Raw genomic sequence first — 24,837 nt, forward strand, 5'->3', positions numbered from 1 at the left:
GTGCCCTACAATCGATAATTGAAAGGTATGAAGTCTTCGGTACAGACAGTCCCGTCCTTACATGTTTTATTTCAAATGAAACCATTTTTAAGTTGTAAAGCGTTTCATATCTATACGAAAGTAATTACCATTGTTTTCGTGGTTATCGACGTTTTCAATATTTTGAGTTCAATTTTTAGTTCTGATCGACATCTCATGTTAAACATGTGTGCTGTATCTACCTTTACCCTATGCGTTTTTAAACGCGATGGAATTTTGCGATAGTTTTTAAAAAGCTCATGTCCCTGGCTCCTCACCCAAGCCAATGCTCAGATAGTGCGTTTTTGAAACAAATTCTGAGGTAGAGCGTTTGTGAGTAAAAGTCTGAAATGAGGCGTATGACGTATGAAATACATAGAGCATTTTTCGAAAGCTTCATGGGATAGAGCGTTTTTGAATAGAAAACTAAGATAGGGTGACATGGAAATCAGAGGTCAATATATGAAGCTACAGCAGTACACTTTTCAAAACCTATAGATCTTATTAACCAAAAAAGTTGTTTAATTTCAAGTGAAAAAAGTTTCATTTGAAATGAAGAAAGTTTCATTTGTGAAGAAAATGTTAAATTTCCCGGTTGAGAATTGCGGAAAATGCAAAGATAACCGAAATAAGCATTGAAAACTAGATATATGTTGCAAAAATATTATACCGATTCCGATTACCTCCTCTCGCTGTATTGTATAATCGATCAAAAATGATACGAGCAATTAAGACGAGAATAACAGGAAATAATTATTTAATATTTAAATATATCTCCACAATAATTAGCAACGCTACGTAGTTAAAATGTTAAAAAAATCTTGCTAACATTTTTTTGTATACTAAAATTTGTTGTTTAGCTGCGAATTATAACAAAATAAGTAGATACAAAATGCAAATATTTAGGTTCTTTCCAATGCAATTTCGCCAAAAATATTTATAAAACACCAAAGCTTTTTTTTTTTTGCACACCACAGTCGGTTGAAATTACATTTTAATAATTACTTACCATTCCACACCCGCTTCGTCTGGCTAATCGCGTCAGTATCCGCACTTCATTGTGTCACACTCAGCGCCTTTTCACGGCGCAAACGCTCCAAACGTGCCAGCAAATATGACGCCTCCGCTGCTCTTACGTTGGTGTTAGCAATGCTTTGACTTCAGTGCGATTTCGGCGCATGACAGGGAAGGAACAAACGGCGAGTATATTTGCTGTACTACAGTAATTAATTATTACGAATTTGAGTTGTAACGTGCGTTGTGGCGTGTCAATTTGTTCTATGCATCTGTGGCGTTGTTGTGGAAAAGTGTTGCTTGTGCAGCGGTGAAATGCAATCAGGTGAATAATTAGCAAATGAAAGGAGTATCAATTTTTTTATCATAAAAAAAAATGCAAAAACTGCAGTGATTGCAATCAAATGAAAGATAATTTGATGTAAAAGTGAGCAACAATTATTGTTTGCTTGTCATTCATTGTACCGTTAATTATGTGAAATATGACATCACTATGTCATCAAAGATGTTAAAATACGAGTATAAGCATTTAAAAATTTGCCTGGCTAAAAATAAGTATTTGAAAACTGTAACTGTATGTGGCATTTTAAAATACGTATAGATGCGTGTGAACATGATATAAACCTGTTACGCTTAAACAGCTGATGTAGTTTAAAAACATAGTATAGTGAATTTAATTACAAAATAAAAAATAAATTATTATTAGCACCAAAACATTAAACGGTGCTTTTAGCTTTGCGCAAAGGCACAAATAACGCACGCATATGCAGTGTAAATTTAGTGCAGCATTTGATGTCAGTTGACATATGAAGCGCGCTGCGTTGGAATTTATGACAAGAAGCAGCGGGCGCATTAGCTAACCTCAAGCGTCACTAAGCTGTAGCAACGCGCAAGCATACATATGTATAAGGCTGACTTAAATTTACATTTGTACCGTGAGTGTGTGTGCTTGGTACAGCGCGTAAAAATACCAAATAACGTTATTCGCCTTATAATTGGTTCGATTGCACGATGCGGTGGTGCGGTGTGTGCATGTGTGGCATATTTAATTAGTATGTAACGCCCCTTTTAAGATAACAAAAAGAAAATTTAAAAAAATATCTAAACAGAAACAATAACAAATTAAAACAAATTGCTTTATGGTTGCTTCCAACTACATATATTGTTAATGAATAACAATAAACAATAAAAACCCTGCAATATGTCAATAAGCAATGACGCATGACAACTCAACAGCGAACACAAGTATACTTCAAACGCATGCAACTTTACATCAACTATGTCTAATGTCAGTCCCTCAGCTCCGCTGAGTGTTTTTGAGCTGACGCGCAATAAATCCGACACGGTTATAGAACGTTTAAATGCACAAAAAAATCGATCAAAATTATATCTCATCAAATCATACAGTTTCATGGATAAGTCTTTAAAAAATCATGCACCAAAACGTGCCAAATTAAGTCAAACACCAACTCACACAAAAAACGCATGCTGCCAAAATACTACGCTCACAAATGCCAAAATATCGGTTAATAAGCCAAATACTGTGTCAAAAAAATCTAAATCCAGCAACAATGATGCCTTAGACGACGATTTATGTGCACTACTACGTTTTCCTGCTGTTGTAAGAGAGGGTGAAGTATGTGAAACGCGTGCACGTCGCCAATCATTGCCTGATGATTCGGTAACAGACGCAGCGGCGCCTGCATCGCCAACGAAAAAATCAAATAAAGTAACAGGAAATACATTTAAACGTGATTCCTTCTTTCGTCATAGTTTGCAATCGATACGTCGCAGTTTTAGTGCGCATAAAAAATTTACCGGTTTCGGACATAATGCTGCCACAAATTCTAATACTTCCACAACATCCAAGTCTTCGGCAAACTCGTCTACTGCCTCAACGGCATCGGTTTCATCTGCTGCTGATGCGCCGAATATTCAACAATATTCGTATAGCAATGGTAGTGGAAAGGGTGGCATCACCATACTGCTGAATGAAAATATCGTTTATCGGGGTGAGAAAACGTGCGAAATTGGCGGGTATAACAGTAAAAGGTAAGAGCTTAAAGATGATTAAGTGAATCATTTTGTATGGATTGTGCGATTTCAAAGTGATGTTTAGATGTGTACAAAGAGTTGCTGTGTGCAAGGTCAAGTGTTTTGACATTCGGTAAGGACGGAAAACTTGAGTACAAATGTCAAACATATTTGCCTTTTGCTTTTTAGAGTTGTGCTTTTTCGTTCATTTAAGAGATTCGAATCTTTCGTTCTTTTTCTGATGAACGAACAAGTTGTTCTTTTTGTTCATCTGTTCTTTTTTTTTTTTTGTTCAAGCAAATTTGATCACTGCTGCTCGCACCCGCGAAAAAAGTCAACAAGTATAGATAGTGGTGTGTATGCAGCAATGCTTTGTGTAGGTATATTTAAATGAGTAATGAATAAATAAGTTAATATATATATGTATAATTAACTTCAAAAAAAGTTACAAATTTCGGAAGATCCAGGAAATTGAAAGAGTACAGACACAAATTGTAAATATGAACTTTTCAAGTTTAATAAATGTAATAATTAGTTTCTTACAAAACATGTTTTTCATAAATAGTCCATACATATTAGAGATATACGCCGCCGATAAACGCCGCCGCCTAAAGTCAAAAATATCGGCTCGTTACTGTATTTTCTACTCTTTTAAGACTGTCTAGGCCAATTATTGTTCATCTCCAAAGTTGGTCCGATATGGTCGAACGGAGTATCAAGGGATGCGAAATTTAACACTTTCTAACCGTTCAAAAGTTATTTGAGAAAACAGGCGCTTTCAACGCCAGCTTAACACGGATTTAGCATCACCGAATTCACCAAGTTAATAAAACAAAACACTTAAAGAAAAATTATTTAATAAATTTAAATTCTCACTTTGCATAATTTTTTCAAAAAATTAATAAAGAACAATGATTTTAAATAAAATGTCCCAAGTCGAACATATTTTCAAATTGTCCTCAAGTTGTTAAAAAAGCAAGTTACCCGAAAAAGGCGCGGAATTTTATATCCCGATTGGCTGAAAGAATAAGCTAAATCAGTGAAGCAAAATCCTTTAGTAGGCTCCAGGGGTTTAAATTCTCCTTTGAAATGATTCTCAGCTCACACTTAAGTTGCATATACCTTCAACACGTATGAGAAGGGTTTGAAAAATCTCTTTATTTGCTGAACTATAAAATAGCATCTGAAATCTTAATTTTGATTTTCACACTTCATCATTCAACACCCAAGTCTCCCGGTTTGACATTTCCTAAAGTTGGCGGCCCTATCCCTAACTAGTCCCTTGTAGCGAATCACATTGGATATAGCCTATCAACCATGTTTAAATTTGACCAACACGTGACCGCTCCTGTTACAGATGTGAAAACGTATGCACATTTTTTAACCAGGTTCGGACTTGTCCTTCGAAAGAACACTCAAAGTGGTGAAGCAAAAGCTTTCCCAGGACAGCGGAACAAATGACCGGGTGTTCTTCTAGCCTAACGTAGGGGATAGTCGAACTAGTCTGAAAACTGAAGGCGGTCATCCATAATGAGCTGTTATATCATAAGGCCGGAAACGAAGGCTATTGAAGTCAATGTATCCAACACAAACGTCTCCTTGTAAAGTTTAAATTATGTAGATGCGCCAAAGATTATACGATTTTCACCCATGAGTTACGCAATGACATCCACTTAGACCGCCTATGATTTCGAGAGCGGCATCCTTGGTCGAATAGTTACTCCCTAACGTTTCAAGGTGTTTTTTTGGTGTAGTTCGGAAGCATAACGCAACAAAAGCATCCGTCAAAAAGTCTGCGCAGCTACACCTAGAGCTTCTAGGAAAGTGACGTCAGCGAAGGTATGAGTTCGAAGTCGCAGTCCTGTAGCTTCTGTGCTGGCATATGGTATAAGGGCCAGGATGCGTGGTAGCGACTGGTGGTCGGGATTGCTACTGTTCGCACGTCGGGTATTCTAGCTCCTAAAAACAGCCGAAAAAACTGAAGGTGCCCTTTGGCGCGATCAACAATAAGCCAGCATTGATGGTAGTCGTTAAAACTGTGCCTCGAGAGTCATGACTATTAGTAGATAATTGATAGCAACCGTAAGTCGCCTTTGTGCGTGACCATCATGCAGCCCCAAATGATTTAAAGAAATCGTGCTGACGATGGATATTAGAGTTAGCCCAGAACATCTCCTTCGGTGAAACTACGATACAAAACTGTGGCCATTTTAAGTGTTTCTCCCTCTCTCCGCAAGGAGCTACTCCCGAAATTTTCTGAATGATACGCGAGATTTTGAGGAAAAGACCGCGGATCTTTCCGAATACCATTGACGTCAGCAATATGTTTCCATATTCATAAGTTGTGGACAATGTGATACTCTGAAGTCCAGCCATTCAATTAAGAGGTTTACGCCGATCACTTTGTCGGCGCGCCGGTCACGCTGCCGCCACCGATTACGTGACCGGCGTAAACCTCTAATACATATATTGTTGTAGCAGTGCCACACACAAAGATGACCACACATGTCTTTAGTGTAAGTGGCATCATCGACATTCGTGCTCACTGTGAATTTCTGCGTATGGATGTATGAATTTACAGTGTTCTCGAACGAGAAGAGAGAAAGAACAACATTAGATAAAACGAACTAAAAGAACAAATGAACTAAAAGAACAAAAAGAACCGAAATCGAAGATCTAGTTCACTTGTTCAGTTGAGAGACCCGGTCAATTGAACAAGTTCAGAACGAAACGACCCAACTCGATTGCTTTTGTTTTAGGTTAATAAGTGGATAGGGAATTGAGGTTAAAGCGGTAAGTGTGTGTTTTCTCATTTAACTAGACATGCTTTTGTTTTCGCAAGAAGCTTTAACCATACAATACTTCTAAAAAGTTTTCATTCGCCGTCAGGCCACCACAGCTTATAGTACGTATTGGATGCTTGAGTTTAGAGAACCAAGTGGTTTCCAGTGAGGAAAAGATTCGCTGTTAGTGGATTCATATTACATGCCATCTTATATTTCTTATAGTTTTGTTGAAGACCGCAGATGCGCTAGGTTCAGAGACGAATTTGATGCAAAGAATTTGTTGCTACAACAACAACATGCAAAGAATTTGCCTCAACGCAGAAGCTATTACGGCAAACATTCCTCTTCGAAATAGAAATGACAGATGTGGTCGCTTTGTAGGTCTTCCTACTTTTCATACAACGACTAATAGCCTTAAACGTCTGTTGACGGCAACAGGAACCAACCTCCTGGTTATCGTCATAGAGCTTTTCCACTCTTATACTACGTTTCAACCGAACTTAAACTCCGTGTTTGCCACCCTTTTTATGCTAAATATCTCTTGACAGAAATTGAATTTCTCATTTTCGCTTTAGAATTATTGATATCGAGGTTAAAACGTGTTTTAGCCGCCGTATGAATTAGGCAAACACGGAGTTTGGGTTTGGTGGAAACGTAGTATTACGCAATAGTTATAAATGAATACTAGAATTAGATGTAACCCATATCACGCTAATTTAGATCCAATAAAAAGCAGCTTCGCCCATTCTCCACTGAATAACACATTGCAGTGAGGGTGGCATTCTCGGTCAAAATAAAAGTGTCATCAAATCAATCAAAGATACCAGAATATGATTCAAATTATGTTCTGCAACAGCGATGATAACTTGTTAGTTCAGCTTTAATATTGGCTTTTAGAAAATAGGAAATAGTAATGATACCATCTATATAGGCTTTGTATATTGAAGTTTCAAGTAATTTCCAAACTCTATCCATTAGTTTTAATATAGCAGTTGAACACAGCTATGTTACTTATTCCGAAAATTGTTAATCTTCTTCGATGTAGATTCCGTAGCGATACTTGTTTCTCTATTTATGAGTTTAGTTTCCTCTAAATTTAAAATCATGGCTCCGGCAGCCATGCGTGCACTTTTCACCTTAAGAATTTGAGCTTCTTCAAAGTCTTGATAAAAAATATTTGTAGTTGGCAACTTTTAAAATAAAATACATACATTGGCACTTGAAATTTAAATATTTCGCTACATTGCAAGAATTGTAAGGCATCGACTTTTATGCTCTTGGATAGCGGCCAACGCCTTGCGAGTAGTGGCGCGCCGGAAACAGGATATGCTGGCCGGCAAATCGAGTGCCAAGTTGCGTGGAAAAACTTAGTGCATGTATCTGTGTAGCATACATTTAGGTGCATTGTTCAAAAAAGGCAAACATGTTAGTGCGCTCTAAATTGTGCCGGGATCTCGTATTTTAAGCTTTATATACCATTACTTTAACAGTGATGCCATAGAAACAAGAATGAAAATCCCACGACATGAGTTAAATTCTCACATTTTTAATTCGGTATTACTGCATTTTTCGATTCGGTATCACTGTACGTTAATGAGACATAGGCTCTGTTTTTTTAGTGTGAGTTTACAGGGCCAGTTAATGGTGACAACCATAACAAGATAAAACAGCTGATCGTACTAACCTTATGCAAATCAATGTAATCGATTAATGGTGCCATACCATAACACTAAAGCCATAACCATATCATAGCCAACCAATTGGTTGTTGGTTTTTCCCCATATCCATAACATAAAAATATTTGAGTTGGAGAATTTATTAACTTTTTGTAGATTTTATTCATTGTTTTGTATACGTTTTGACTCATGACGGGTATTCTTCTGGACACTGCCTTCTGGCGTCACATGCCTTTAAATTAGGCTTGGTCAGTGATAGCAGATATAGGAAGTGCGGGGTGGAGGAGGAAACGATCGAGCACGTTCTGTGCTCGTGCCCTGCACTTGCCAGGCTAAGACTCCAGCTATTAAGAGTGATACAGCTGTCAGATCTAGAAGCAGCAAGTGTCTTAAGTCCTAGGAAGCTTCTAGTATTTACCAAGAGGACGGAGTTATTTTATAACATAGGTCCTGGTTTTTGATAGGGTTTTTCAGTTTCGTCGTTAAAACAAACTTCTGGTAACACTACGGACTCAATCAGTCTATGTGAGGTCCTCATGGACCGGCCAGTTCAACCTAACCTATACGTTTTGACGAAGAGACTTATTTTTTTGTGGTATATGTTTGTAATTTTTTGCGTTTTCTTCATTTTTATGAAATTTTCACGATTTTTATATTAAGGCACCAATAAATGATGCCAATTTGATATTGATAAGTAAAAATATCGTTATGACTATGTCAACTTTAACTCGGGCTTAAACTCTACTTTAAGTTGATTAGATTTTAACTTTACCACTTTGTTCGATAACATACAACTTTAACTAGAGTTTAAACTCGCACTGAAAAACCGGGCCAGGGTCCTAGTTCATGCAAAGATACAAATTGCCGGCAATAAATTTCTTTTCACCCGAGAGTGTGACGAGGGAGGGGGATGGCTACTGACAACTTCGTACCCGTTATCTTGCTTCGTCGCGCTCTCGCCAACCAATGGGGTGAAAAGTAATTTGTTGCCGGTAATTTGTATCTGTGTATGAACTGGGACATAGAAGCATGCTTGATCATATATGTAAATATTTTAAAACTGCTGTTTCCTTCGGCATATATTTTCTTTTCGGTAACTCCCTAGAAGTCTTACAGACTACATCGCCAACGTATGCTTTGCGGGCTCTAATTTTTTCAGAATCCAAACATCTATATTTTTTTGTTTCCTTTTCTAAATGATTTGACCGAAACTGTAGTCAAAAAGATAAAAACCCAGTTCGGGATTGCATGCTCCAACTGGTGAAAACTAAAGGTAGAAAGAATGGGCGAAAGGCGAAGCAAACACCACTGTTGATCAGTCGTTGAGTGATAGCTTTGTGAACGCACCGTTGAGTATTTGTGATCCACTTAAAGGCTGGGATTTTACGTCAAATTACTGAGCATACAATTTTTTCGCTACATTCACTCAGCGTGTTTATTCGGCTGTCTGACAATTCTTCGACATTTTAAAGTGTTGGTTATTTCTTTAATATTATGGTGAAGTGTAAAAAATAGTTTAAGCAGACCTTTTCCTCAAAATTCAAGGGTAATTATTTAATTTAGCAGTTCGCTCAACTTGACGTTCATAAAACCAAATTTCTATCACTCAACTGACGGAAACATGTTTGCAATGCATCAATAAAACTTGTGTTCGCTGGAAGCGCCCAATGTTGGCAGAGCACCACGGCCAAGGCGAATTCAGTACCAGGTTATACAGGGATAACAACTCCCAACAGCTGATTCCTTCTTATGGGTTATTTTCCATACAGCGCCTCGTACTCTAATATGCCATTTAATCAAAATCAATTTAAGTTTTCTTTTGACTTGACATTCTTCTGCACGGCGAATTGGTTGTATTCGCTTTGCCACCACCTGGTATGGATTCGCCTTGACCACGGCGAATGTAAACAGACTGCTAACACGCGGCAGGAATTTGCGGACTCGTACTTGTATTTGTAACATATGTGCATATGTACATGCACCTCGTTTCCAGATTACTGGCAGAGCTAATTGTTACTTTTCCAATTGCGTGCTAAACTTTTGAGGCTGAAATTCTTCTTTTTTTGTTTATTTTTTTATCCTTTTAAGTTCTTACTCTTCCGCGTTGCATTTTACAGCAGCTACCTTTTTCCATTGAGAGTAATACATTGTTAGAACTTTTTAAATTTTTATAATAAATTTTTACACTTTAAAATTGTTTTACGAGCTTGTCGTATTTGTGCACATCGTACAAAATTTAACAAGAAATTCGCGTCATTTTATCGTCATGCACACACATTAATATCTCACATCAATAATTTAAATAAAGTGCTTTGCATATTTGTTTAAAACTTTTTATTGGATTTGGTTTTGTTTTGTTGCGGTCAATGAATAAAATGCTCGACGTTTCAGTATTTGCCTGCCTTATAATAAATCGCCGCTTACGTATGTAGGTGCACAGCTAATGTCTATGGTTTAACTCATTTAAATTCAAATTTCTTGCTTATTTTATCGTTGAAAGAACAAATATTCAAGTATGTAGCGAATAATTTTTGCGCAAAAATTGCAACACTTTAAATTGAGATTCGTAGCAGTTATAATTTTTTTATTACTGCTGCAATATATTTTTCAGTAGTGCTCGGACTTGAAAGCTGTTATTGGTGGTCGATTTTCCCATACAATGGTAGATTTCGATTACGTTTTAAATATCGCTAAACACTGAATAATAATATACATAGGTTGTTAGAAATATTGGAAGACCCATTGTGGTCCTGCTTGGTCGAACTTACCATCAAAGTTCCCACGATCGTTCCGTTTCGAGTGAAGGTGTAGAAATCTGCCAGCCATAAGCTACCTTTCTCACAGCCACACATACATCTTTAGGCCGAAATCTGATATATTTGACAATCATATGATACCCGTTCTCAATAAGGAAGCCTTTTTAAAACGGAAGTTTTAAAGTGCAATCTTCTCTAGGCGTAAACTTTAATTGTATAAGACCGTAAAAATTCAATGTTTTTTTAATCCGTAAAGCATCTCCTCCAAAGCTAAGCTTGGTATACAAATCAAAAGAAAATCGTAAAGTCCGTATAAAAAAGCGATTAAGAAAAATTACATTTGTCGAGTAGTATCCATCTGTACAGAAAACTCATACGCTTTTTGCTACCTTTTCCGAAAGATATTTTTTATCAAACGTGCGCACGGGAGCCCTGGTTTCCCCAAGAAATATATGTGTATCTTTATTTATTGGGCAATGGCCCTATAAGAACACAATTGGATAAATACCGAAGACAAACGGTGACTGTATTTTTGAAATTTGCCATTCTTTTTAAATACACCTGTTTCTTTTTATGTAAAGTCCATTATCTTGTACTTGGTTCTATTTGCATTTCGAATATGCTTATTTTGACAGATTTTCTTCTGATGCATTGCTGAGTCTGACTTTGGTGTGTTGCAGGGAAGTGACACTGTTTCATAGAGAACAAAGAGATCAATAAATGCCAAAACTATTTTACTACATACTACTATTTTTCACACAAGAAATATAGACAACATTTGTACTGAGTTTTTATTATGATGCGCTTTCAGTGAGTGCTATGGATGTCGTTTATAGGATAATAAAGGGCCAATTAATGGTGACTTATAACCATAAAACCAAAACCAGATAAAACAGCTGATCGAACCTACCTTATGGAAATCAATGCAATCGATTAATGGTGCCATACCATAACGCTAACGCCATAACCATACCATAGCCAACCAATTGGTTTTTGCTTTCTCGCCATATCCATAACCTGAAAATATTTGAGTTCGTGAATTTAATAACTTTTTGTAGATTTTATTCATTGTTTTGGATACGTTATGACTAAGAGACTTATTTTTTGTGGAATATGTTTGTGTTTAAGTGACTTAAACTATGAACATTTTTCGTTCGTTTGTTTCATTAGCCATTGAGTGTGCTTGTAATTCTCAACTGGTTAGTGAAATATTCTAAAGACATAGTTTAAATTTTTTATCCCAAAGCGGGGTTTTTCAAAGCAAAAAAAGGTGGCTCATCCCGCAGCCAATACCTTGGAGCCCCCATTACTCGCCCCAATGAATAAATACAAGGTGTAATAGGGGTTTTTCAAAGCAAAAAAAGGTGGCTCAACCCGCAGCCAAGACCTTGGAGCCCCCAGTGCTCGCCCCAATGAAAAAATACAAGGTGTAACAGGTGCATAGCAACCTCCCTCTCTAAAATAACACACAGTCCACTTAAATAATATAATAGCAAAAAAACTATTCGCCCACCGAATCGCCAAAGCTTAGACATGGTCCTTCGAGCCGGATAACTGGCTCGTATGGAAATTTCACTAGACGACTAAGCCGTCTAGGCGGGCGAGTATGTTTAAGTGACTTAAACTATGAACATTTTTCGTTCGTTTGTTTCATTAGCCATTGAGTGTGCTTGTAATTCTCAACTGGTTAGTGAAATATTCTAAAGACATAGTTTAAATTTTTTATCCCAAAGCGGGGTTTTTCAAAGCAAAACAAGGTGGCTCATCCCGCAGCCAATACCTTGGAGCCCCCAGTGCTCGCCCCCAATGAATAAATACAAGGTGTAATAGGGGTTTTTCAAAGCAAAACAAGGTGGCTCAACCCGCAGCCAATACCTTGGAGCCCCCAGTGCTCGCCCCAAAGAATAAATACAAGGTGTAACATGTGCATAGCAGCCTCCCTCTCTAAAATAACACACAGTCCACTTAAATAATATAATAGCAAAAAAACTATTCGCCCACCGAATCGCCAAAGCTTAGACAGTTTGTAATTGTTTGCGTTTTCTTAATTTTTATGAAATTTTCACGATTTTTAGGTTATGGCACCATTAATCGATCACATTGGAGATGGATATGGATATGGGTATGGTTACGACTATGGCGTTAGGGTTAAGGAAGTTTAATTGGCCCTTATTCGGTACTGTGGATTTTATTTGCCTCTTATGACTGTCATGTTTTTCTTCTTTTTACTTTGTTGGTTTTCCGACAGGGTGAATAATTGATATATATTGTAACGATTTTTCGTCATCCCTTTTCAAATTTACATAATTTGAGAGACAGATCAAATAAAGAATTCTAAATAAGGTCAAATCTTCCTCAGATACCTTCTAAAATAAAATTACTGTATCCTGAAGTTGTGTGGTAGTGAGGTGTTTGAAGCTCTAGTTCAAGAAAAATTATATATATTGTAACGAATTTGCTGCAAATCCTCTTATTTGCAATCCTCTGCTAAGTTCGAATCACTAAACTGTTGAATAAATAACTCCAATATTGAATGATAGAAAAATGGCCTTTATTAAAGTACTTCACAATAACACTTATACTTTGCTACTCGCTGGCTTAATAACCAAACTGATTAATAACTCAAATGAAACTCTACTATTGGCCGCCAGATCGCGTGCTTAAGCAAACTGATTGATAGCTCAACTCAAACTGAATTACTTCTTACTCGCTTGCCCCGCTTTTATAGTTTACGCTGCATACTTCTAGGCTCTTCGATTTCCAGAACTTACTAGTTGTTTCGGCTACAAAATCGCCAGCCACAACTACGTGCACAAATTATTGCCCTCTCTTGTGACCACTGAGATGAGATATATGCATGTGTTTGTGCATTGCCGCTCCGCTGCTCGTATACGTACATATGTGTAGACGCAATTATTTATTCGTTTATGTAGATACATAAAGATTGAATTATTGATGTGAATGTTTGTAGTTTACAGTCTCTCGCGCGCACATAGGCGTATAAGTAAATGCATCTGTGTGTGACATCTCTCTGTGCTGCCTTATATATGTGTATACTTGATTTGATTATTAACGTAAATACTGCTTGGCATGGCCTTAGCATCGCCTTAGTGATGGGATAACTTAGTGATGGTAATATCCGTGACACTGCCCTCCACCTAAGTCTGATCGTCCCGATCAGACAAATCTCTCGATCTAAACGTTGCCAGCCTTTCCAAATGGACCACTTTCATTTTGGTTCGTGGTTTACCGATGGTTTGTATGCGGTACACTACATCGGTGATCCGTTTTACAACTTTGTATGGGCCTTCCCAATTACACTGCAATTTCGGGGACAAACCTTTTTTACGTTGTGGGTTGTATAACAGCACCAAATCTCCTTCCTGAAAACCTTCTGAATTAATTGCTTTATCGTATCTGGCTTTCATCTTGTCACTCATAATCTTTGTTCTTTGCCTTATCGGATCATGTATTTCTCTTAGCTCTTCTTCCAAATCACTAGTGGATTTCCTGACATTTCTCTCCGCATTGGCATCTATCCCAAACTTCAAATCAGCTGGCAGTCTAAGGTCATTGCCAAAAATTACTTTTGCAGGGGTTTGGCCCGTTGTCTCATGCACTGCTGATCGGTAAGCCATCAAGAATAATGGTATGCGGGTATCCCATTCTTTATGGTACTTGTCTACTACTTTCCTTAAGTGCTCCTCCAATGTTCTATTGAATCGTTCTACCATACCATCGGATTGAGGATGCAATGCAGTTGTCCGTGTTTTTCGAATGCCCAATGACTTACACATTTCCTGGAACACAGCTGATTCGAAATTCCTGCCTTGGTCAGAATGTTACTCCATTGGTACACCATACCTTGCAACCCATTCGTTTTTAACCACTTCTGCTACTGTTTCTGCTTCTTGGTTTGGGATTGGGTATACTTCTGGCCATTTACTGAAATAATCCATAACCAACAGTACGTATTTGTTTCCGCGGTTACTAGTAGGAAATGGACCTGCGACATCCATGGCGATCCTTTCAAATGGCGCACCTGAGTTATATTGCTTCATCTGGCCATGACTTCGTGTTCTGGGCCCTTTCGCTCTGCTGCAAACCTCGCAGTTCGCAATCCACTCAGTGACCGACTGACGGCAACCAACCCAATAGAATCTCTGTTTAATCTTCTCGAGCGTCTTCGTGATTCCAAGATGACCTCCGCTTGGACCATTATGCAGCTCGCTGAGCACGTCAGGAATCCTCTTTCTGGGAACAACTATCAGTTTATTCTTGTATTTACCATCCTCACTCTCCCATAGTCGATGAAGGCAACCGGATATCAATTCTAAACTGTTCCACTGTGCCCAATATGACTTCGCAATGGGACTCTCTGCTGACATCTCTTCTCTGTTTGGTCTTTCATTTCGTTCGAGCCCTTGCATAACACGTGACAGATCTGCATCTTCTAGCTGGCACTTTCTTAGCTGTTCCTTGTCCCATTCATCTGTACATGTTATATTCATTAGCCGGACATCTATAATGTCTTCTTTAGCCTCGGCTTTTGAACAGTGCTTGCATTCCAAACTACATGGTCTTCGTGACATTGCATCAGCATTTCCATGGGTACTACCTTTTCGATGCTCAATGGAAAAGTCGTAGCTTTGTAGTCGCTCGATCCACCGTGCCAATTGTCCTTCCGGATTACGGAACTGCAGAAGCGATTTCAACGCTGCGTGATCTGTCCTGACACGGAATCGCTGGCCGTAGAGGTATTTGTGAAAATGTTTAATGCAGTCTACCAATGCCAACAGCTCTCTCCGCGTAACACAGTAGTTCCTCTCTGGTTTTCCAATCGAACGGTTGTAATATGCAACTACCTTCTCCTGTCCATCGACCAGTTGTGATAAAACGCCTCCTATAGCATATCCACTCGCATCTGTATCCAGAATAAATGTTGCTCCTGGAATCGGATATGCTAACATTGGGGCAGTGCACAAACGCTCCTTCAATGTTTGGAAAGCCACTTCTTGCTCCTTCTTCCATTCAAAAGCTTTGTTTTTTCTTGTAAGCTCATGGAGGCTATGGGCTACGCTGGAAAAATTTGGTACAAATCGGCGGTAATATGTGCACAGCCCAAGAAAACTTCTCAATTCATGTAGGTTCTGTGGTCTTGGCCAATCCTTTACAGCCTCTATTTTTTCGTTCGCAGTGCAGATGCCCTCTGTCGTTACCTTGTGACCCAAATAATTGACTTCCTTTTTAAACAGCGCACACTTTTTGGGACTTAACTTCAGACCAGCGCCAGCTATTCTCTGGAAAACTTCCTCCAAGTTCTTAAGATGTTCATCAAAGTTCTTGCCCAATACGATGATGTCGTCCAGGTACACCAAGCATGTTTTCCAATGTAGTCCTTTCAGTACCTGGTCCATGAGTCTCTCAAAAGTAGCTGGTGCATTACAAAGTCCAAAAGGCATCACTGTAAATTGCCAAAGACCATCACCGACACTGAAGGCTGTTTTCTCTTTATCTTCCTCCTTCACCTCCACTTGCCAGTAGCCGCTTTTCAAGTCCAGCGTGGAAAACCATTTCGTACCAGATAGCGAGTCCAGAGTGTCGTCAATTCTTGGCAATGGGTAGCTATCCTTTTTGGTTACGTCATTCAACTTCCGGTAGTCCACGCAAAACCTCATTTTTCCATCCTTCTTTTTTACAAGTACTACCGGTGAGCTCCATGGACTAGCTGATGGTTCGATGACGCCGCTGTCGCTCATTTCTTGAATGATTTGACTCACAACTTCCCGCTTCGCCAGTGGAACACTACGTGGAGCTTGACGGATCGGCCTCGCATCTCCAGTGTCAATTTGGTGTTTCACAACGTTGGTGCGGCCTGGTTTAGAATCATCCTGGTCAAATATGTTCGCGTACTTTAGGAGCAGTTGTTTTGCCTTACTCTGATAGGGGTCCTCTAGCCCATGCGTCCATGCCGTGATATCATTTGAAAGATCAGTATTACTAGATGAAACGTATTCCTGGAGCTGTTCACAGTTAATAACTACTTCGGCCTCTTGGCATCTTCCCAAAATAGCTCCTTTGGTCAAATTGAATGGTGACTTGAACTCATTGAGTACTCTTACCGGAATACGTCCATCTTGTTTTGTCATAGCCAGGGTTTTTCCTACAAGTATGTTCAGTGCTGATTTATTTGCTGCTTCGACAACCCACAATTTGTTTGTCCCACAATATCCATCTACCTTTGCCCAGATGACTGCTTCTGATTTTGGTGGTATTTGCTGACTCTCTTCCACCAGCACTCGTTTACTGCTGTAGCCTCTCTCGTAGCCGAAATTAAGTGGCACATCCATGTTCTTATATCGCATCGTCTTGCTTTGCATACCGATCTTGATGCCTTGGTTGATTAAGAAGTCCACTCCAATTATGATTTCATCAACAATACCTGCCACTTGAAGTTCCGTGACGTTCCCAATTGCTACTTCACATTCTACTTCTCCAATTACCTGGGTGTCCTCTCCCGTGGCTGTACGTAATCTTGCTCCAAGCAATGGTCTTATCTTCTTGTTGACTAAATCCGCTCGAATGATGGAATGAGATGCACCCGTATCTACAGTCAGTAACCGTTCCTTTCCGTCCACATGTCCTCCAACAGTAAGATTGCTTGACCTTCTTCCAATTTGCGAGATAGAGATTATGGGGCATTCAATTGAGGGAGCCAGCTGTCGCCCCTTGCGGCTGACTCGCTTTAGTTTAACGATTGAGTGGATTTGGAGATTTGATCGTGTTGTTGTTGTTGTTGTAGCGATAAGGTTGCTCCCCGAAGGCTTTGGGGAGTGTTATCGATGTGATGGTCCTTTTCCGGATACAGATCCGGTACGCTCCGGTAACACAGCATCATTAAAGTGCTAGCCCGACCATCTTGGGAACGATTTATGTGGCCACGTTAAACCTTCAGGCCATCCCTCCCTCCCCACCCCAAGTTCCTTGAGGAGCTTGGGGTCGCCAGAGCCTCGTCTGTTAGGGAAACAGGATTCGCCGCGGATAGGTGAGGTTGACAATTGGGTTTGGAGAAGCTATATATTGCGCTGGCAACCTGAAGGGTTGCGCTACACAGCCCCTTGAATCTGGCATTTTAGTCGCCTCTTACAACAGGCATACCTACCGCGGGTATATTCTGACCCCCTAACCCGCTGGGGGGAGATTTGCTCGTCTCCTTCAGCTCTGCGTTTACGGCCACCCACATTGTTGGAACTATTGGAATTGCTACTGCAATGACGTGCAATGTGACCTGGGTTACCGCACTTGAAACATTTCATAACTCCGGCATTTTTCTGTTGTGATCCCTTCAGAGCTTCCAAAATTGTATCTACCCACTCCGGCCTTTCTACTTCCACACGATGAGCTTTGTATGCTGGTTTACTCAATAATGACGCCGTTTCCTGGGTCAATGCATGGGATACCGTTTCAGCAAACGTTAGTTTTGGATTCGCATATGTAGCCCGCTTCGTTTCTACATCTCGTATGCCATTTATGAAGCTCTGGATTTTTACCCTTTCAGTGTATTCCACGGGTGCGTCCGCATTTGCAAGATGAGCCAATCTTTCAATATCTGAAGCAAACTCCTGCAATGTCTCATTTGCTTTTTGGTAGCGGTTTTGCAACTCAATTTGGAATATCTGTTTCCTATGCTCGCTTCCATAACGTCGTTCTACAGCAGCCATCAATGTTTCATAACTGTTCCGTTCGTACTCTGGAATCGTCTGTAAGATTTCCGCTGCAGGCCCTTTCAATGCCACGAACAGTGCAGCAACTTTATCTTCCGCATTCCAGTTGTTCACTGCTGCGGTCTTCTCAAACTGTAGCTTAAAGACCTGGAAAGGAACAGGACCGTCAAAGGATGGTGTTTTTACCTTTGGATTACTCGCTGAAACTGCTGGACGATTTAATTGTAACTGCTCCATACGACCCTTCAAATCATCGACTTCTGCCTGAAATTGAGCGATTTTTGCATCCTGCGCTTCCAGCTTTGATGTTACCCTTGCTTCCTGTGCTTCTAACTGTGAAGACATTTGTGCCACCTGCAATGATAAGCGCTCCTCTTGTTCTTCCATCTTTAATGTTATACGGGTTTCCTGCGATTCCAGTTGGGAAGAAATTTGTGTCGACATTTTGTCGTGTTTCTTGTGCTTCAATCTTCGATGTTATTCGTGTCTCTTGGGATTCCATCTGTGATGACATATACGTTTTCTGTTCTTCTAGTTGAGATGCCAGTTGAGATGTTATATCTGTCTTTTGCGATTCCAGTTGAGAAGCCACTGTCGATGTTTGAGCAGATATTGCAGCCAAAATCATGTTCAAGTCTGTGCTGGTAACCGTCTGCGATGTTTCGTTTTTCTCTTCAATTTTTGTTGTCTCCTCGCCATCAAGGTGAAAGACATACTCTTCCACATCAATTCCTTCTGCTTCCATTGCCTCTCGTAGCCGTGCCTGAAGTTCGAGTTTAACGCCGCTTGTATTCAATCCACGGCTCTCCAACTCCTTCTTCAGTTGCTGGATCTTTAATTCACTGAACTTTGCCATATCCTTGTTGTCTTCTGGAATTTATTCAACAATTCCTCTTCTGACACCAATTGTAACGAATTTGCTGCAAATCCTCTTATTTGCAATCCTCTGCTAAGTTCGAATCACTAAACTGTTGAATAAATAACTCCAATATTGAATGATAGAAAAATGGCCTTTATTAAAGTACTTCACAATAACACTTATACTTTGCTACTCGCTGGCTTAATAACCAAACTGATTAATAACTCAAATGAAACTCTACTATTGGCCGCCAGATCGCGTGCTTAAGCAAACTGATTGATAGCTCAACTCAAACTGAATTACTTCTTACTCGCTTGCCCCGCTTTTATAGTTTACGCTGCATACTTCTAGGCTCTTCGATTTCCAGAACTTACTAGTTGTTTCGGCTACAAAATCGCCAGCCACAACTACGTTCACAAATTATTGCCCTCTCTTGTGACCACTGAGATAAGATATATGCATGTGTTTGTGCATTGCCGCTCCGCTGCTCGTATACGTACATATGTGTAGACGCAATTATTTATTCGTTTATGTAGATACCAGGCATGCTTAACCAACGAAACGATATCATTTCGTTACGATAATCAACGTTAATAAACGAAACGAAGTCATTTCGTTTCGTTTATTAACGTTAAGATCGTCAAATTAACGAAGTGATTTCGTTTCGTTTTCTGCCATATCAAAACGAAATCAAATCGTTTATGTTGATTATTAATTTCAAACTATGCTGGCAAAGCTGATTGATGGCGGAGTCATTAAAGGTGAAAGCATTAGCCAGGCTGATCGCAACTTTTCTCATGAATTTTGACAGTACGAACATTTCTCAGAGTATTTTTGACATTACCACCAACGAATTACACAAACAAATTACATGGAGTTTGTGTGTGTATGTGCGCTCGTTGTTGCCACCTTACGGCTTCACCATGGCTATAGCATTGCCAGCACAATTCAAACATAAAGTATCACGTTTTTGTTAACGTTTTTAACGTTAACGAAAGCTTTTCGTTTCGGTTAAAAACGAGATACAATTTATCTTGATAATTTCTTTATCGATAATATTTCGAAGTGTTTCAACGGAAACGGTGGAAATTTTTTGATAAACGATTAGCTTAACGTTAAGGTGCATCCCTGGTAGATACATAAAGATTGAATTATTGATGTGAATGTTTGTAGTTTACAGTCTCTCGCGCGCACATAGGCGTATAAGTAAATGCATCTGTGTGTGACATCTCTTATATATGTGTATACTTGATTTGATTATTAACGTAAATACTGCTTGGCATGGCCTTAGCATCGCCTTAAGCTGGAGACATTGGTGCTTTATCGGTAACCGTATCGGTAACCTTTTAACAGCTGATTCGACCAACCTTATGAGAATCAATGCAATCGATTATTGGTGCCGCTAAAGTCGTAACCGTATCGTAGCCAACCAATTGGGTTTTGGTTTACCGTCGTAACGATAAACAGCTCATTACGGTAGGGATACGGATACAGCGATACGACATACGGCACCAATGACTCCAGCTTTAGTGATGGGATAACTTAGTGATGGTAATATCCGTGACAATATATATATATATATATATATATATATTTTGTGGTATAAGGTCGAACACTCTTTGCCATGTATGCAAATATATAAATATACTTGCTATATTATTAATAAGCGCTTATAGCGCATCCAGATGCTGCAATTTGTTAGGCATGACAAGTGTCAAAGGCATATGGGAATTGCAAATTTACAGTTAAATTGTACATTTGCATGTTTATTATAAATTGCTGATGTGATCTGGGTCATGTAGCAATTATTTATGGTTTGTTGATTGACTTTAAAATAAAAAGTGTAAATAGAATTTGAACCAATGGAACAAACTTAATTTGATTAATAATTAAGCGCTTGATTATTTTATTTTTAACATCATTTTGTATGAATAATCCATTTTCTTTTCTACCTAGAACACTCGCTTTGATTTCAATTAGTCCTAACTACCCAGTCATACTTCCTAAATTTGTGTCATCTCATAAAAGTTATCCAACGTCGATACATTCAACACCTCAAAATCATTTGTCATCGTTAATTTACTCGTATTTATTTTTGTTGGTTGAACTCATTAAACTCTGGATTTCAGTCACAGTAAATTAAACAAATTAATTAGTACTCACAAATATTTGAACTTTGTTTTATGTTATTACTTTTATGACTTTGTTCTCCAAGCAAGTAATATCATGACGTGTTTTTTCACTGGCTTAAATGAAAGTATGCATGTATGTTTGTTTATAGGAACTAAGTTCCTTGAAAAACGTGTTACATGAATCAATGTTCCCAAGAATTATAACATTAATTGAATAAAGGCAAACAGAAATTTATAAATAAATGCATATGAAAATATCATTAGAGTTACATATCTGTGGCAATTTGAAAAAACAACCTAATTCGAGTTGGATAAAAGTGATATTCTGGCTTCATAACAGAAATCCGTTGCAGATCCCCCTGTGTTACTTACTCATAGCCCTAACGCCAAATGGCTGCTAAAAAATATAGGAAGTTACAATGGTGAATTGTGGCTAGCTTTTCAGATAAAGATCTATGTATCGCCATTATCCTAACTCGAATTAGGTTGTTTTTTTTTTCAAATTGCCACAGATATGTATAGTTTTAAAGTATATTTACACTGCACCAAGTTCGTAATTTTAAATGATTCATTTGTTCGCATTTCATCACGTTTGGCCTGCAAATGCGATCCACTCTACAAAAGAAACCTCGTAGGAACATATTGGTTAAAAGACGTATCATAATCTTAGTACTGTTATAAAATGCAGTCTCCACAATTTTTTAAAGTGAAACTGACAAACCTGCCAGAACCTGCTTTGTATTTAAAAAAGACTATCGTAATATTGATTTTAATCAATTACGCAGTGCATTTTCTTACGATGGATCAGTGTCCTGGCACTGGAAACTCGCAGCGCAGATTAAGGGCTTCATTCTGTATTGCGAACGATAGCTCATACGAACGATTCGCCTTCAAACGATTTCGTCTAGCAATGATATTCTCTATCATTTTCGTTCGGCCTTTACGTTTCTTACTTTATGTCAATCAGAAAGGCGAAAGCATTTGTCAAATGATATGTTGGCATCGTTTAACATAGTACAAATACACTCGAGATTCGTCTCTGAGGCGAAACAAACGTTCGTTTCGTAATAGAGAATGAGGCCCTAAGTTAAAGCGAAAGAGTTTATTGTAAACGCTTTCAAGTTACAAATTTGGAACTATGCCTTTGAGGCCAGTATAAATGTAATATTACAAATGCAACCACAAATACTTACACATATAAATGTGTGTGAGAAATGATGTAGATTTGTTGAAAACTTCATAAATTAATTGACCTACTTGGCTACTATTGCAATTTCAACTGCAACAATTTTTGATTGCATATAAATTTCTAAACCTCATTTGAGTGTCATTTTAGCTGACAGACGAGTAGATCATCAAATGCCTTGCAATTAAAATATATACAAAATAAAATAAAAGGCACGGGAACAAGTAAATTAAATGGTTTTTTGAAATTGTGCAAATGCATGCAAATTTGTTGCGCAAAATCGAAAAAAATAGTTCACCGCGAATTTATGATTTGCTGTAATATCTAAACTAAATTTTTCGCAGCAATAAAAAAAAAAAATAAAACTGCAACATTGTTTGTCATAATTGGGTAGAAGCTTTAGATGTGGCTAATTTTTGATTCTGCTGCCATTTAAAACAAAAAAATTTAAGCAAACGCCCCGGCAATAAAACTGCAATTGCACCGGTTCACATGAGGCCGACACACAGTCCAAACAGCTTTATGGCGTGCTGCCACTTTGTCTTCAAACTGTTTTTTTTTATTTACCTTGATTCAAAAGGAATTGAATATAAATAACCCAGAAAAATATCTTTATTATAAAATTCAAATAGAAAATAAATCGAAAGAGAAAGTAAACAAAGAACTAGCGAACAATAGAAAACATACCAAATAAATTAATAAAACTAAATACTAGGCGCGATAACCTCCGAAGAGATTTCAGGCCGAGCTTCTCTTCCAATATGCATACCTACAAATAGGCGGTATGAGACCTACATGTTTTATGCCGACACCGAACGGCAACTGCAAGGCAGATGAACTTTCACTGAGAAGCTTTTCATAGCAGAAACACACTCGCGAGTGTTTGCCAAACCACTGCCGAAGGGCGACTTCCATTAGAAAACCGTTTTTCTAGTTGAAACAACTTTTTTCCAAATTTTTGATGTTGCTTTGCCCGGGACTTGAACCCAGGATCTTCGTTGTGGTAGGCGGATCACGCTATCACCACAACACGGCAGCCGCCACGTACCAAACATACCAAATACAAGCCGAAATGATAAAGAGAGCGATTATCCCATATGTATAGCGGTAAATTTTGAAAACAATTTATTTGTATTGGGAGATAATACCGATGTATACTTTCACTTAAGGACAGGGCTGCCAAGTCATCAAATATTACGACCCTGGCAAAATTTACATAGTTATAACGCCATAGTCAAAACCATATTTTAACTTATCCATGACCATTGGCATCGGCTATTGGTGCCTTAACCTAAAAAATGTTATAATTCGTAAAAAAGAAGAAAAAGCAATAAAGTATGAGATGAAGCGAAGCACTATTACAAGAAGACGCGGCAGCTGCGCGTTTTTCATTGCAACCGAAATCACTTCCTACGCGCTCTAAAAATCGGAATTTTTAACAGAGCTGCTCAACCCCCATACACTTTTGTTTTTGTTTTGCCCTGAAGAATAGGCACAAATACAAATTCACACTTTGAATATGTATATAAAAAGAAACTTCATAGCATTCCCATATGCCCTCACATATAAATTCGATACATATGAAAATGCTTGAATTTCATACGAATGTGCAAAGAAAAAGCACTTCCATATGAAGCCAAGGCACTTCGGTATGATACTCAAATCTACACTAAAAATTGACAACAACAAATTTTTCTAAAAAATTGTAGCACTGAGAAAAATTTTAATTCAAAATTTATTAATTTTTGAACAGCCCGGTTTTTTTAAGAGAAATACTGCTTTTGTTTATGTTTTACTGTAATTAAATGGCATCTCTGCAATTACAGATACTTGCACTGTAGAACAATAAAAAGCAACAATGGTTTTGCGTCATTTGTCAGCGCGCCGATAGCGTCCAAAATCAATACTCCCATGAGCAAACAGATAGATTGTTACTCAATTGCTGAGCTTTTATTATTCACTCAATAAATACGCTTGACTTGATTTGAACATGCCAATGGCGCGAATATTGAAGATGCAGTTAAACGGGTTGCGAGATTACCGCATGAATTCTGTGTGTAAGTTTGAAAAAATTATTACAACCGCAAAGTCTTACTGCGGATGTGCGCAATGTAAATTTTAGAAATACATATTAACTCGCGATAAATGCTTGCGTCGTTGCATTTCTTATAATTTATTGAGTCAAGTTTTTTTGTAATTTTCTTCTTGTAATTTTCTTTTATTTTTTTCTTTTTAATGTCTTTATTTTTTTTTATTACTGCTAAACGCATTGTGACGTTGGGGAAAGTTATTACCGGTACGTGCTTTGTCCACTTCCTGGTGGCTAATGCGGTTATTTTACTTAATGCAAGAGTGTGTACTTTGTGTGTTCACCTTGGCAGTGCTCCCAACTAACGGTTGTAAAGGTGAAGGTAAAATATATACATTTTAATTATTGAAATACTAATTCTATTAAAGTGTATTTGTTTCTAGTTTAATGTGATATTTTTTTTTTGCGTCACTCATCTCCATGACCACGACTCAGCAGTGGATGAGGCAAACCAATCCTTTACATTGATGTCAGAAGTGAATTGCTATGCTTGAATGCATCGCATCAATGCCAAGTGGTCGGTCAACTTGTTTAAGCTTTTTAACGATTTTTTGTTATTTCGT

General features: G+C 38.4%; 1 protein-coding gene across 4 annotated transcripts in view; it reads left to right on the plus strand.

Moving 5' to 3' along the window:
- LOC137248879 (serine-rich adhesin for platelets-like) overlaps positions 1–24,837 on the plus strand; it is a 157,701-nt gene that overhangs the window by 48,185 nt on the left and 84,679 nt on the right. For 3 of the 4 annotated variants that reach the window (XR_010952201.1, XR_010952200.1, XM_067779846.1), the window contains exon 1: positions 1,211–3,084. The exons of the other annotated variant lie outside the window; for it this stretch is intronic. Coding sequence is in view for 1 of the 3 variants with exons in the window: in XM_067779846.1 (XP_067635947.1) it covers positions 2,312–3,084 (773 nt within the window). In the remaining 2 variants the exon portion in view is untranslated. Of the gene's footprint in view, positions 1–1,210; positions 3,085–24,837 lie in introns of those variants that run through there. 4 annotated transcript variants of the gene reach the window in all.

This window comes from Eurosta solidaginis, chromosome 4, assembly GCF_040869045.1.
Source record: "Eurosta solidaginis isolate ZX-2024a chromosome 4, ASM4086904v1, whole genome shotgun sequence".
Classification (NCBI taxonomy): domain Eukaryota; kingdom Metazoa; phylum Arthropoda; class Insecta; order Diptera; family Tephritidae; genus Eurosta; species Eurosta solidaginis.